The following is a 16,142-nucleotide window of genomic DNA, read 5'->3' as shown; positions in this document are numbered from 1 at the left end:
ACATTTTTGTACTTCATGTCTTTGTACAATATTTGTACTGTGTATTTTTAATCTTGCTCTGCTGACTGCAGCAAAAGTTTCCCATTTGGGATAATAAAGTGACTGAATTAAAACTGAAAGAAAACGGAATTATAAGTTAAGAAAAAAAAAGAAAAACAATTGAAATGGCCCTCTTTTCCCAATAACTTAAATTACTGACAGTAGATGGACTATCTTGCAGACAAAATAATTGAAAGTAGTTTTAAATAGGGAATAATTTCATATTTATTCCGTCACAAAAGTTGCTCCAGTTTGGTAGGAAGTTCTATCAAGCATGCATAAATGGGAGGCGGGGAGGAGAGATTTCTCTGTTGAGGCATTAAACACAACATGAAGTGGGATTACAACCACGAGAAAGGCATAATCATCACATTCTCAGCACTTGGACACACGAGAAAGCATGGGGAAGTGCAGGTTTACTGTAATAGTGTTGATACTACAGGGTACCCTCTTCTATCTGTTGTCTCCAGAGCCAGCCCGAGGCATAAGCGAACTAAGCGGCTGCTTGGGGCCCCCTGGCCACTAGGGGGCTCCCAACCGAGTGTTGTTTTTCCCTCTTAACATTCGCCGACGGTCCCATCTGGGCTCCCGTAGTTCCGAATGGGCCCAGCCCTCCCCCGCGCGTTTGCCATAGTGAAACATAAGCAACATGGCAGCGACTAACATTAGTTATTTTCTTAACTACTTGTTTCATTACTTACTTAAACGTAATATATATATAGCTCATTGTGCTCTGTACCCGGCTCAAAGTCACCTATTTTCGGATTACTGAACTACCGCCTACCTAACGGAGCACCATGGAGCACCGGACCCGGTGTTGAAGAACGCTGATGCGGCTCAACACATCTACTAGCTAAAAGCTGCTGATACGAACGAGCTGTGACGGAGGTCTGGAGCGGCTTACAACAACTAGCAATCGCCACTCTGTAGCACGGAGCTCCTCTTCGACGTTTGTTTTTATCGCTAGTTACTACGAAGGAGCTTGCTACAGGTATGCTACACTCATGAGACCATGGCATTAGGGCTGGGCGATATGGACCAAAAGTCATATCCCGATATATTTCGGCTGAATATCGATATACGATATATATCCCGATATTTTTTTCCGCAAAGTGAGAGCAAATGTTCAGTCAAAGCCAAAATCAAATATGACATGTCACAAGTAGTTTCATAGAGACAGTTGCAAAATCAAATACATAATGAACCGGTTTCTTCACCTGGTTCATGATTAAATGCTCAGCTGTTCAAATAACAATAAAATGTAAACCTAAATACTGTATAACAGGAGTACCTTTTTTTGAAATCAAAGCTCCATATTTGTGATTCGTTCCAAAGGTCAATTAAGCTTTTGATATTAATATAATCTACTTTGTTCAAAATGTAATGCCTCATGCCTGTAAGCCTAGGTTTATAGTCCCATTCTTCCACTTGATACTGCTTCCACTTAAGTAAACTAAAAGATGAACTATCGACTACAAAACAAAGAAACTAATTAATGTGTTAATACAAAGAATATTTATTATGATCGGTTCACAGATCTGAGTCCAAACGGAAACTTCACCCTTCTGAACTAAGAGTTTCTGCTTCAAGGTGAAGTTTAAAACAGACTGAAATGTCCAGGCTCATTCCTCCACTATTTATTTCTGTATGTATTTATGCGTTACATGTCATTTTAACGGGCACTGAGCTCCAGATCCTGCAGCCGCAGACGGTCTCTGTTGCCCCGCTGTAGCTTCTCTCCGTCCGCCTGCCGCCGGCAAACTTAGTGGAACTTTCCGCCGATATCGACATACAGGTCGTCCTGGACTACGTGTAAGATCCTACCGATCACCACTCTGTCTTTGGCTGGTCCGATCCGGATCAGCGGGGACCGGCGCAGCAGCGAGGCGAAGCCGTGTTTTTGCCCGGGGGAAGAGACGCTGCGGCCGGCCACGGAGCTCTCCGCCTCCCGCTGCCGCCGGAGCTCAGGTTGCTGGTCGAAGGCGGCATACATAATCATAAAACACATTGTCACCTGTTAAATGTTATTCATTGCTGTTTGTTCTTTTCATTTCCTCTATCGAACATAATTAAGCAGTACAAAAGTCCGGCATCTTTAGCGTTGATCTGAATGCTTCGCACCCCTGTTCCAAGATGGCGGCGGTTTTGACGTATGTTTAGAACCTCAAGGCGACATCTGTGTATATATCTATGGGAGCAAGGATCACATTTGAACTATATCGATATATGCGATATGGTCTAATTCCATATCTCATTTAAAAATATATCGATATATTTTTTATATCAATATATCGCCCAGCCCTACATGGCATGTTAATGTACATTACTCAGCAACAGGTGAAAACAGGAGCAAGGTTGCGCGACTAAAGTTAAAATGAATTGAACTTTTAACAAGAAGTGAATTACCTGTATGTGTGAAAACAACTTTATCTCACGCATCCGTTTAGTGGTTGTTGAATATATAACATTATTATATACCGGTAATTTGTTCAATATATAGCATAATATAATTTTTTCACTCTTTCAAAGAGGGCGCCCCCCCAATACAATGATAGGGAAAACACTCAAACCAATATTTACATAAAATTGGCATGAATAATCATAATACCCCGTGTGTGTGTGTGTGAGTGTGTGTGAGATCTTGTCATTTGTCATCTGCAGATTAATTTTAAGTGGGGGGGATCGATTTAAATCATGAATCAGATTCTTTGTGAAAAAATCAGGGATTTTTTTTAGGCCATATCGCCCATCCCTACTTCCTAATAACACAGAGTATGTCAGTATTGTTTGGCCCTGAAGTAGTTGGGTGAAGTCACTACCTTAATAAATCAAAAAGCAAAAGGCTATGAATCTGAACAAATTTAGGTATTGCCCTTCTCTAGCTGACCATCCCCAAAATGCACCAGAATACAGGAAATCTACCAAATTAAAAATTTCATAAACCGTCACTGTATTAATACATAACCTCACTGTATTCATTTATAATGTAACATTATAGCGTGACATTTGTGTCAATAATCGTCAAGCACAGGTGACACCGCGTGGTGGGAGGGGGGGCCCCCAAATCAAATTCTGCTTAGGGCCCCCAAAAGGCTTGGGCCGGCGCTGGTTGTCTCCACGAGGATGTCGAAGGTGAAGGAAGATGCTTGCTGTCTTCCTACTCACATTACAGTGATCAAGTCTTTAAAAGTATCCGTCAGCTCTGTGTTTGCACTGACACTATAAATACGCCTGATTTGAGTCTTTCTGTGGTGGGAAGAAGCTTAAGTCGGTGTCAGTCCATCCATGAAGCCCACTGAAGTTTATACACAACTAACAACTCTCCAGAACAAAGAATCATCCTGCAAACTGAATTGGATTTAAGTATGAGCAGTAAAACGTTCTTATAGCTATCAATTTTAAGGTGCTCTTTAAAGTACTCCGTAAGTGAAGTACTCGGGATTTAGTTTTCATGCTTTTAGGTCAGTTGAAGGATTGTATGTTGCTCAGGTTATGTGAACTCTCTACAACTCATTCGATAATGTCTAAAAGGGATCAAGCTGAAAACCGGCTGTTATTGAGAGTATCTCAAAAATCAGAGTATTGTTCAGGTCATCAGCAAAATGTACTTAAACTATCAAAAGTAAAAGTCTTCGTTATGCCCCTGTGATCATATTATTCTATTATTATTACGGTTGCAATAATATCTGGACAGCATTTTGATATTGTGGTTGGTCGGGGTGGAGCTAATTGTAACTACTTTATTCTTTCTATAACTTCATTTTATTATTTATACAAACATTTTGTGTGTAAAATGTTATTCTGTATAATAATTCTGTATAATAAATGTGGTGAAGTAAAAAGTACAACATTTGGTAGTTGAAGGGAAATCCTCAAGTAAAGTATACTCCACAATTGCAGTTAATCTCCACCACTGTTGATTGTAAACTCTAAGTAACTGAGTAACTTGTAAACTGAGGTAACACTCAGCTGTCAGGTGATGTCAAACTGTTCTGTCTATCAGAGGAGGTCATTTCTGGGACAGCATCCCAACGAACATAAGAGACTGTCCAACTTACTGCACATTTAAAAAGCACTTTAAACAATTTCTTAAAAGTTCCCAGTTATGTCATCATTTTGACTAATTTTGTCAAAGATTCTGTCTGAATGCGCGCGATTGTGTTTCTTGTTTAATATTGTATATTGTAATATGTTTTGGTTTTGCATTATCTTGTATGTTGTTGTTTTCCTGCCTCGGGACTACAGGTGAAAATTAGCATTTATGCTATAACTTGGCTCATTTACAGTCTGTACAGAAATGTTAGATTGTTCATTAATGTGCACTGTCCCGAATAAATAAATAAATAAATAAATAAAATAAATAAATAAATAAAAATAAATAAATATGTGTCACAGCTGTAGTTTTCAGATGTGGCTTTTCCTCTTTTTATTTTGTCAATTCTTTTCCTGTGTGTTACTGTTTCCCTGTTATTTGTTCATGGTTTTTTGTGTTTGCTCTGTGTTTTGTTTTCCTAGTTCCCAGTTCAGTTTCCTGTTTTATTTTGTAGTGTCTGTTTCTCCTGTGTCAGGTCTGGTTTTTACTTCCTGCCTTGTGTGTTTTCCCGCCTATGTGATTGTCTGCCCCGCCCTGATGTGTCTCACCTGTTCCTCAGCCCTTTTTCCTGCACTTCTGTGTTTTGGGATTTTTCCTGTGTCTTCACGTGTCCCTGGTTTTTCTTCCCTGTGTTTGGACAGTTATCAGCTTACTCGTTTGTAAGGTCTCTTTGTGTTCTTTATTAACTCGAGCAACTTCCAATAGCTGCTGACTGAGGTATCACCCCTAGAAAACGTAGGGGCCATCCACACGGAAACGCTTTTTTGGTGTAAATGCACGTTTTGCATCGTTCTGGCCGATCATCCAAACGAATTCTGTCAACGCACTGCCTGAAAACTCCGCCCTTGCGTCTTCATTTGGATGGAGAAGCCGCAAACTTGCGTATTGATGTCATCGCCACACCCCTCAACCTCTAGCCTTTGACCTCTTACCCTGCGAGCACGTCTCATAACAACAACAATGGCGGACTACATGCTTGTGTTCCTGCTGGAGAAGATATTGAGCCTATTATGGTTACTAGGGCTGTTTGGTTTCTTCTTCTACTGTCTGTTTGTATACAGCGCGCAAGCTTCATGCGTGTTGAGTCATTTACAAATGGATCCGTTTCGACGCAAACATTCTTGAAACAATGCCAGGGAACACGGGGGAAAAAAATGTTGGTACGTGTGGACGTGGCCTTAAAGGTGCTCTCTGGAGTCTTGGAAACAATAGTTATATTTACATTCAGTGTATCTTACTAAACCACCTTGCATTGTGTGTATTCTTGAGGCCTAACACACACGTCGTCATACTTTTATTAAGCCAATTTTTAAGAAATACTTTTAACCTTGCATTGTTTACATCCATCGTGCTTGCTTAAAGTCTTCTTCCTCACTGCCTTTGAGGCATTTTCCTATGCTTTCGTTGTGCATTCCTGCCACCATCTGTTGACCAGGGGAACTGTGTGTGTGTGTGTGTGTGTGTGTGTGTGTGTGTGTGTGTGTGTGTGTGTGGACTCCCACAGGTCATTTGTAATTGAAAATACAACTTATATTTACATTTCTAGTCCCTGCAGGTACCTACATGACATCATCTTTTTCTAACTGAGCCTCACCAATTTCAAACCAGTGAGATATGACAAAGAAAAAAGTGAATTTTAAACAGTCCTGACTTTTTCAGAAAATACTGTTCCATCACTCACAGTACAAGAAAGCAATGGAATGTATTTGGACAGACTCTTTTTCTGACTGTTGTCTTTTATTTCACAATTTTCTTAGTTTAGTTTTTTCCCCTCCTGTTTTACTTCCCAACTGGAAGTGGACTGTTAATCCCTTTTTAAAAGAATTACATAAAACAGAATGAATTAAGAATTTAGGTAGAAAAGGACATGTTGCAACAGGGTCATAGTGGAAAAGATTTACTCTAAAGCGTAAAAATGATTTCACAAAGAGTATCGGGCAATAAAAACAGACTCAAGCAGACTGACTCACAAACACCCAACCCTGGAATAATCTACATGTGTGTGTGCTCTGCCAGCAGGGGAAAAATGTCAGCCTCACACTCACAGCCACACAGATGATTACTCACTGGCTGGCAGGTATACGGAGGTGATAAGGGCTGAGATTCAACGGTCCGACCTGAACCTTGCTCCCTGGGGAGAGTTTCACCGCCTCAGGTGGAGTCCTGCACGCTCACCTGCTGTTTCAGGAAATGAAGCTTTGATCCGTTCCACAAAGCACAGCGGGAGCTCCCATTGCAGTAAGTCCGTTCAGCTGAAGGTTACTTCTGAGGAATATTTATTTATAAAGGCAGAGACTTACTGATCTACTGAGACAATTTATAGTACAAGAGGCGTATGTCTTGTTATCAACGGTGGCAAAGTTGTAAAAGCGTCTACCACGTTAAACCCTTTCCAGGAAGTGAGGAAGTAACAAGAACAGAGGGGATACAATTGGATAATAGAGGCTTTTCTTTTTTATTTCTTTTTTATTTCCGATACATTCATTTTGTGTGAATGTGATGGAATTATATAACGCTCTGACCTGCTACGTTCTCTTTGTGAAAAGCAGAAATATGAAACAAGCGTGTAGAACAACGCAACAGCTGCAATGCTGTTACTTTGTATGTATGTATTAGTTTTTCTGTATTGTTTATTTCATCGTAATGTTTAATATGTTTGTTTGCTTTTAATGTATGCACCTTTCACCAAGGCAGAATCCACATAACTGTACTTATTATGGCAATAAAACCCCTTCTGATAAAGTCTTCTACTGTCACCTTCCCTACGCACACGTCAAATGCCTATTGATTGTCCACCTCCAGCTTTCATTTGTGGTCATAGGAAACAAGATAGGTGCACACAAAAATGTATTATTTATTATTTTTTTTGGAGCCTTTTCTGAACATGTTAGAGGACAGTGGACTTGCTGAGCATTCTCACAGCTGTCTCTCTTTCGTCTTTTCAGGAGAGCAACACTAGCATGACTGTTTCCTGGAGATCACGGCCAAAGCTCTTCCGCATCTGTTTATTACTGTGTGCAACCGGAGGTCAGCATTCATTTTTCAAATAATTCTATATAAAGTCTGTACAAACCCGCTGAATTGGACAGCAGTTAGAAACATTAACATAAAAGTAATATGTTTCTGTGTTCTTCTACTTTATTCAATGTGTTGTCCAAATACTAACTGAAGTATGTCCAACATAGTGTTTATGATAATACAAGGAATGTATTTTACTCATGTGCAGAGCCTTAATAAGAGCAGTTTTAGAGAGCTTTGCTTAAATCCCCTAGATACATAACTCCTGTAAGAATAAATCAAGTGGATAGTAATATTGTCTTTTAGATGTTAGCTGACTTGGAAATGTTTTGTCTGTCCTGAACATTTGCTTCCAACTTTTGTGTCAGCTGATAGTTAACAGTATGTGAATGTTTTTTGAATACATTTGCTAATTGAGTCAGAAGTGTAGGGCAAAGCTCCTTTTCACCTTTTTAGTACTCTTAAAGTAACACTAAAGCAGTCAGGGGTTTATTGTGCTCTTAATAGTTATTAATCATTAGCCTACGGTACCCTTGGTGCTGCCTTTTTTAAGAAGAAAAAAACGGAACCAAACCACACTATTGCAAATTTAATCATTCCCATGAAAATGTAAACAGTCCTGCTCATTCTCGACACATGTAACAGGCTGACAGAAGCACACAGTGGAGCGGTTTTACTTTTAAAAGATAGCAATAGCAAGAAAACATCCAAGGAAACATGGTCAAACTCTGGCTCAGCTGTAACGCTCGCCACGGGAAGGATCAGTCCAGATTAATGCTGTGTTTGAGTTTCAGTCTTGTCAAAAACCAACAAAACCCAGCCAATGCTGCTTGTAATTACCTTGAGCAAACTCCAACATGTCTCCGTCACTGATTGGAACAAAGAGCCACATGTGTCTCCACAACATGCCGGCCTTCCCTTTGTCTTCAATCAAGAGGTCAGCCAAAGTTCAGTGAAACTTGGGTTGCACTTGAACTACTTATAGGTATCTACATAAGAGTGACATGACACTGTCATGAACGTGTCATAAACATTATAAACAAGTCATAAACGTTTATGACATGCTTCTTTTAGTGTCATTCGTTTTTTGTCATGACAAGTTATGGTTAGGGTTAGGGTTAGAGTTCATGTATCATGACAGTGTCATGTGTTCATGTCACTCTTATGTAGATACCCTAAAGTAAAGTGTTACCGAAACTTGTTTATGTTGATTTATTTGTAGTTTCTCACATTGCATTCCTCTGCATGATTAACTACATTTAATGTTTAACTTTTTCAGTGATTGTTGCCGGCTTATCACACAGAAACCTGTAGCCTATTGAAATTCAACTTGGACTGCATACAAATATTTTTACCGTCAATACATCTGAACTAGTTTCTTCTTCTGGCAATAAAGTCCAGTAATTGTATTATGGAGCCTAAAATGAATATTTAAATTGCTGATATTTTGTGGCCAACAATAAAAAGAAACAAATAAAATCACACAGTCAAGCAATTATTCCAGCAATTACTTAATTACATAAACTTTGCATTATATTTATGAGTTCCTTCTATCAATTATACAAAAATAAGGAGTCACTAATATTTATGAGTTGAAATAAAATAAATGTATTAATGTATGTTTTGTGAGAGCTAATATAATGTAATATTCTGCAGCATACTTATTAAACAATATTCAGTCATTACAGCACATGTGACAATTTTCAGTAGAGCAAAATGTACATTTAACCCTCTGAGGACAAAAGACGCTCCGACGCGTCTAAACGATGTTTGACAAAAACTCCTACTCAAAAAGTGACATTACAAAATTTAATTTCACATCTTTATTTACTACTTTAATCATATACGTATTAACCTACGACTTTGGTAAACTCATTCAAGCACCGAAACAATTCATACAACACATCGTAAGTTAAGGTTTGTTTTCATAAGAGATTTGAGGAATTTCAAAAAGCCAACATTAACGTTTCAGCTTTAGCGCCAAATTATTTCTTTATACATTGCTGTAGAAAAAATGTGGGTGCCACTATACGGAAAGCTGAGTTTGTTCTGAACATTTTGTTATGAAACGCATGGGGATCAGTTATATGCAAATTCCTTAAAAAGGTAAATACATTTAAGAAGATACGTGAAAATGTTCTTAGACCTCAGAGGGTTAAACCCAAGTCAAGTCTTTATATAGTTCGTACAAGATGGCAAGATGCAACTAAAGATGCCTGATAGATCCAAAGACTTTCTCTTTCTTCTGTGATACACTCTCAGGGGCGTCGGACTGGGGGTGGAAAGGGTTACCCAGGGCCCTCATGTGAGGAGGGCCCAAAAAGATGCTAGAATGAATAGCTGTGGCCCATACAAAATGCATTTCTATAGGGCCCTGAATTTTGTGCTACGCCCCTGTCCACTCTGAATCATTCCTGGCTGACATGTCGTCTGGTTTCCATTCAGCAGTGTCTGGGCTGTTCCAGCTGCAGCCGCGGAATTCTGCCGTGCTCCAAGGCTCCGACGCACGCTTTAATGCCACTGTGCAAGGAAACTGGCAGTCCATGATATGGCATTTCCAAGGAATTCCGGTTCTCATCATCTCTGAAAGCGGTGATGTAACTTCTTTCAAAGTGCAGTTCTCTGCCAGATTCTGCTCCAGTGGTGACACCAGCTGTGTGGAGTTCACCATCCATGACGTCAATGAGTCTGGGCCAGTCATGTGCGCCATGCTGGGGGGGACGTCAGAGACAGCACAGCTGGAGGTACAAGGTAGGCTCATTAACATCTAGCTGATGTGATTTATAGACATGCATGCACTCAGTCTATCACTCCGCCCTGAGATTCATAACCGGTCATGCCTATGGAACACATCCATGTATTTCATATGAAAGTATCGGGTGGTCTTCTCGTGATGCTCACTGGTATCTCTTATCTTTATCCTTTATTGAGGCTGTTATTGGAAAACCGTCTTGGTACCTTCCAGAACCTCTCTGTTACTCAGAAGGACAATAACAGACTCTCTCTGCTGACTGCTCGGCTTTTATTTCATGTTCCCCGAGACCTTGCTCTGAACTTGGAGAAACTGCTTTTAGTTTCAGTTCACCCGACTCCTGGAACAAATGACAGCACTTTCTTAAAATCAACTCACACACACCTCTTCAGCCTCCAAATTTGAATTCTGACTTGATGATAGCGCTAGATGAAAATACAAGGCACCACTGAAGTTATTACAATTCATCCTGAGGACTGTGTGCACCAAATTTCAATGTAATCCATCCAAAAGTTGAGATGTTTCAGTCCGGGACAAAGCAGTGGACTGACCGACAAACCAACATTGCAAACCCTATAGCCATGCCATGGCTTAAGACTACTCCATTTCATTTCAATTAACCTTAATTTCTTAATATAGAAAAAAGGATGAAAGTTAGACATATTACTGCTTTGCCTGATCCAAAGACTGTAAAAATAGTGGACATAGCGGCTGTGACGTCACCCATTGGTTTGTGGACAACAATTGGCAATTGGCGGACGTGACAATTTTTGGACGAGCGGGTGGAGATGGGGAGGATGACGCGGCTAAGCCAGTGTTTATGGTTGCAAATGGTTTTAAAATAAATGGGACCATAATTTACAAAATGAACATCATTCTGTGTTGCAGAAGACTACTAGCAATTGAGACCATGAAGTCATTATGGAAATGTTTACTGAGGTAATAAATCAAGTGAGAAGTGGGGTCCTTTTCCATAGAAACGGATTTCTTTTCCTGCTGGAAATTAGATAGAATGCAGCTTTAAGGCACTTCAGCATTGGCTTTACGTTTAAGGCCCAGAAGCTTCGTCCCATCATTTTTACAGTATTTGGCCTGATCTCAGATGATGTAATTTCTATGCTGCATTCATTTACATTTCTATGTCCATGTCTCAGAAATGACAGAGGATCCACAAATAGACCCTCCCTACTCCTGAACATAATGACCTGTGTAACTGAAGAATAATCCGATAAAATCAGCTTTTAATTGAATAAAAAACCCATTTAACACGTACTGTATAGAAATCACATTAACAGAACAAACCCTGAGTGTACGGTTTCAACCAGGACCTGCACGCCGATAGCATGGATAACATGCTGTCCAAGATTGAAAAGCAGCTTCAGCTGCACTGTGGAGGGGAAAGAGAAAGCCAATTATGATGTGTATGAGGAATGTGCTTTATTTGGACAATGTCTGGATGGGAGACATACGGTATGTAAATGATAAGGGGTTATGGAGGATGAGAGAGGCTTTGGATAAGCAGCAGCTTCAGTGTCTGTGACTGCAAGCTGCAAACCTCAGTATGGCCCATGTGAGATATGCCAGACTTAATCTCTCATTGGCACCCTCTATTCAAGCTCTAATGATGATGTAATGATCCTGCTCGACAAATTTCACATCAACAACAACATTTATTAGAGAAAATAGCAATAGAAATGTATGTCCAACACAATTTCAGTGCTTTCTGTGTTTTCAGTGTAGTTACATGCAATGTGTTTTCATAACTTGACAGTGGATATTGTGCTTCTTTTCCCCTTTTGGTTGTGTTCAGTCTTTTCAATTTGAGAGTTTAATTTGATAATAATAAGTCTTTGAGTGCTGGTTGTCCCTTCTGCAACAGTTCCCAAGCCTCCTGACTGGACCGTGCTGATAGCTGTGGTCGTGTCCTTTGGAGGTTCTGCTCTGCTGGTTCTGCTCATCATTGGAATCATATTCTGCTACAAACGCAGGAAAGAAAAACGTAAGGCCCTAATTATATATCAGTCCAACACAACTTGCACCGTACAGTATGTCCTAAATCCCAAATGAAATCAAACCACTGACATATAATCCTCAGCAAATAGTTACGTAAATTACACTTACATTAACTAATTTATCCTGCAATCCTCTCCAGAAACCAACTACCTTGATGAAATGAGGTAAGAAGCCACAAAACAACTAACACAAAACTATTTTGCCACTACTTCATTCGACCGCTACATAACAGCACCTGCTTCTGCATGTTTCTACATCAAGTGAAATCCTCTGTTGTCCTTCATGTTTGTGTGTAGCAAAAGGGTGAGGACACAGAGCCAGCTAAGTGTTGTCAACGCAGCAGGAAAGGGGGCGTATGACAACACAGGATATGTGTCGGAGGGTCAAACAAGTAAGACTAATAAGTGCATGTACTCAAACACACACAAGCTTTAAATGAAAATCTTTGACAATTTAGCGCTATATCAGCATATGCTACCATGCTGTCCCAAGCCATTATCTAGTTAAATAATACTACATGATACATAAATTCAAACCACCTCTCGCTCGTCTCTCTCCTCTTTTCACAGGTGTGGCTCCCAGTGAACACACTGACAGTGGCTTTTGCCAGGCAATTGGCTCCAACGTTCATGAGGTAGGGCTGCGATGTTGTTCAGTGGTACACAATAAGCATAACGTAAGCGGCAGAAAATGTTCATGGGGGGTGGGGGTGATAAAGAGGCACCCCTCCGATACAGACATTATGTTTGTGTTTTACACAGCATTGGTGGAGAGGAAACAAAGAGCAAAGATCTGAGAAGTGTTCTCTTCTGTGCTTGGCTTAGGGACTGTACACACATTATTAGGAAGGAGGGGAGGTCAGAAAGCATTATGTAATTTTTTTAAGGAGAGCTGAGTAAAGTCTTTTTTATATTTGAACACCACAAACAGGAATCAAATAGTTGCAAATGATTCTTGTTCTAGTGTGCTCAATGGATCACAAGGGTGTGATTTACCATATGCAGGGGACAGCAATCCTGCGTCTGTTTCAGGGATTTATTTTTCCCATCACACTACTTTTTATCCCTACCAAAAGTCCCTTCCTTCTGCATCATAACAAAAGTTAGCCTACAATATAACTACAGTTATGTTTTTTTTTTTAAAGATTACTTTTTTGGTGGCTTTTCCCTTTATTATACACTCACCTTAAAGATTATTAGGAACACCTGTAAGATTTCTTGTTAATGCAATCATCTAATCAACCAATCACTTGGCAGCTGCTTCAATGCATTTAGTGTGGTCCAGGTCTAGACAATCTCCTGAACTCCAAACTGAATGTCAGAATGGGAAAGAAAGGTGATCTAAGCTACTTTGAGCGTGGCGTGGTTGTTGGTGCCAGACGGGCTGGTCTGAGTATTTCACAGGCTTGTACAGATAGGGGTTCAGGAACAGGTTCAGATAAAGATGGCCAGGGACGGACTGACAATGTGTGCGTTCGGGAAATGTCCAGAACGGCCGTCCAACCGACGGCTGTCAGCACAAAAAAAGTCTAATAAAGCGATATTAACAGCCAACAGCAGGGGGCGCTAATACGATCACTTACTGTATATGCTACGTGTAAAAGAAACTGAGGAGGAAGAGTAGGCCTACTAGTCTGGCTATCGCCAATCCACAGCCTGGTCATGATGAGTCAGCAAGAGGTACTGGTAAGTGCAAGGAGCAGGGCACATTATAATAGGTTGCCTTTATCCCTATCTTAGCGAATTGCATAGTCAGCTATCAACATGGCTGTGCATCATGATTATGAAAATTATTGTGCCATAGTGCTGTCAAACTTAACGTGTTTAATAATTTCTGTTAGGTTAATTTGAAACATTAAACACGCTAGTAAATAATCGCTGGTTGACCGCGATTTCACTTGGTTGTGAGAGGTTGTACTGAGCTCAGTTTGCTGCTAGGATGAAGACTATGGTATTGAATTAAATAGGAAAACATCAGGCATGCATTGGTACCACTCTAAACGTGCTAACAAACAGGGAAGGGGGCTAAATAATTCACCAAATGTAACCAAAAGTTTAACCAAAAAAATCCTAGCTTGCACTTTCTGTCTGTCTGTCTGTCTTTCATCAGAGTGCAGTTTTTCCTTGTCTTTCATATTTGCGTTTACTATTGTGGAACTGGCAAAGACCTGGAGGTTGTTTGTGAAAGCTTCACAGCCTTTCTGACATTACCAGCCATGGGAATTTATTATCTTTAAATATAACGATGCTAATCATTTGAAGTGGCATTTATCAGGCATGAATAATTAATTGTTTGATCATTCAACTCATTTCAGTAATGAATGAGCTACCTCATAAACAAATATAGTCTATTTTTCAAATCCACAATTACAGTAATTATGAGATGATTGCCTTTTCAGTGGAGCAATAGTTACAGTTATATAATCTTTGATTAGAAACAGCAAGGCTGGTAAAATATGAGTCTACACTGTTTTAACGGCAAATCATAGCTAAATTAGACACGCTATTAATGTCAAATGTGATTTGCTTTTGATTTTTAGGTGCCTGTATGTGGTATCCAGGCAGCGAATTGCAACATTAACACCGTGGACCAATCAGGCTTCAGGAAACACAGACATGTTACCATTGTGTAAAGACAGAGGACCAAGAAGTTAAGGAGTTTTTGGAATGAACTTGCACAGCACCTGGAAGCCTTCTAAACGCTGGAGAAAGGTGGGAGGAAGGACTGAATCTGCCCAGACCAAAGACTGATGTACTGCAGTAACGTCCAGGGTTTGGCAGAGGAGACATGGTTTTCCTTCACTGCCTGTATAACGCTGTATTTGCAGAACATAAACTCTGGAAATCATAGGAAATATATTAAAAAACCCATTTAAAAACCCAAAATCATCCTCAGTGCAACAGAAAATACTTGCTATATCATCAAGTGAGCACAATTAGGATTTAAACAGGGATGGAAGCTGTACCAGCACAACCTGTTCTGGTTGTCCTGTTAATCAAATGATTAAGTGGCTATTGCAGGTTATACTAAGCCATTTTGTTTTTTATTAATATCAAATTAAATATTCAAAAGGGACCATTTTAAACCTCCTTTGTTCTCCCACATCTGTGAATGTCCTAAAATGTAATCCTCCTTAAAGACACTTTTTTAGGATGTGATAAAACAAAGAATTAACCAATAAATCCAGCAATATACTGTACATGCAAGTGTTTCAAAAAGTCACCATGAAGAGCATTTTTTTTATATGTATAAATTGTTAGCCCGTCAGCAATGTTTTGTTTATAATTTATTCTTTCTGCGCAGTATGTCTGCGTACTATACATAAAATATAGGCCATTAAACTTTTACTTTTACCAACACTTTAGCACATTTTTGTCACCCATAAACTGTCTGAATGGAAATATAATGTATGGTATTTCCTTGTCATCATTTTGCACTGGACACAGCAGCATTCTCCAAATAGTATTTGTTCAAACCTATGAACTTGTCACCTAAGGAGCATGTATTTTCTCTCTCCAGTCCCTCCAGAAAAACGCAAGTATGCGATCGCATCAGTCAATGCATAATCAGCCAAAGTCCACATATTCATGTGGGGGCCAAATTTTTTTCAAATATGCCGCACTTTGGCCGCATAAATGGCCGATTTCTGTGCAAAAATATGCGTTGCTTGCATGATTTCATAATCCACGCATTTTCGTTGCAAAAAAGTCACATATATCTTAGCAGAAAGTTGAAAAAATGTTGCGTTTACTTCACACAAGAGCAGCCATTTTCCCCTGTTGCCATGGGAACGTTATGAAGTGATGTAATCACGCGACGTGAACATCATCGAAAAGCAGGTGTTGGAGGTTGAATTTGACATGTACTTTGAGTCTCTTAAGTTGGTATCCAATAAGAAAGCTATTTTAATATCTGATGTCTTCTCAAATTTCTTTGTTTAAGTACTCCTGCTGTCTATATTATTAAGGATTTTTGAAAGTCTGTCTCTTTTGTATCTTTTAATTCCCTCAGTTTAGACTATTACTTTTATTTTTACTTTAATATTAGATTATTTGTATATATTTTTGTATCTTATTTGTTTACTTATTGCAATGACTGAATATCTGTAAACTATTTTTGGAAATTAAGTTTAAAAAAAGCAGGGTGTTGGGGGAATCACTTTTTCTTCTTTTTCATCAAACCACAGTTTTTGCAAGTTCCCGCAATTTTGGCAAGTTCCCGCATTTT

General features: G+C 39.5%; 1 protein-coding gene across 1 annotated transcript; it reads left to right on the top strand.

Annotated features, from left to right (window-relative positions):
- Positions 1-9,573: 9,573 nt before the first annotated feature.
- On the top strand, positions 9,574-15,617 carry igsf5a (immunoglobulin superfamily, member 5a). Its single transcript, XM_028595870.1, has 6 exons — positions 9,574-9,901; positions 11,782-11,901; positions 12,055-12,079; positions 12,212-12,306; positions 12,485-12,549; positions 14,455-15,617. Exons 1-6 carry the CDS (start codon positions 9,574-9,576, stop codon positions 14,545-14,547), a joined length of 726 nt encoding a protein of 241 aa, XP_028451671.1. The 3' UTR covers positions 14,548-15,617.
- The last annotated feature ends 525 nt before the right edge of the window (positions 15,618-16,142 follow it).

This window comes from Perca flavescens, chromosome 13, assembly GCF_004354835.1.
Source record: "Perca flavescens isolate YP-PL-M2 chromosome 13, PFLA_1.0, whole genome shotgun sequence".
In the NCBI taxonomy this organism is placed as follows: domain Eukaryota; kingdom Metazoa; phylum Chordata; class Actinopteri; order Perciformes; family Percidae; genus Perca; species Perca flavescens.
Note: the sequence above shows the minus strand (reverse complement) of the source record. Positions and strands in the feature narration are given on the sequence as shown.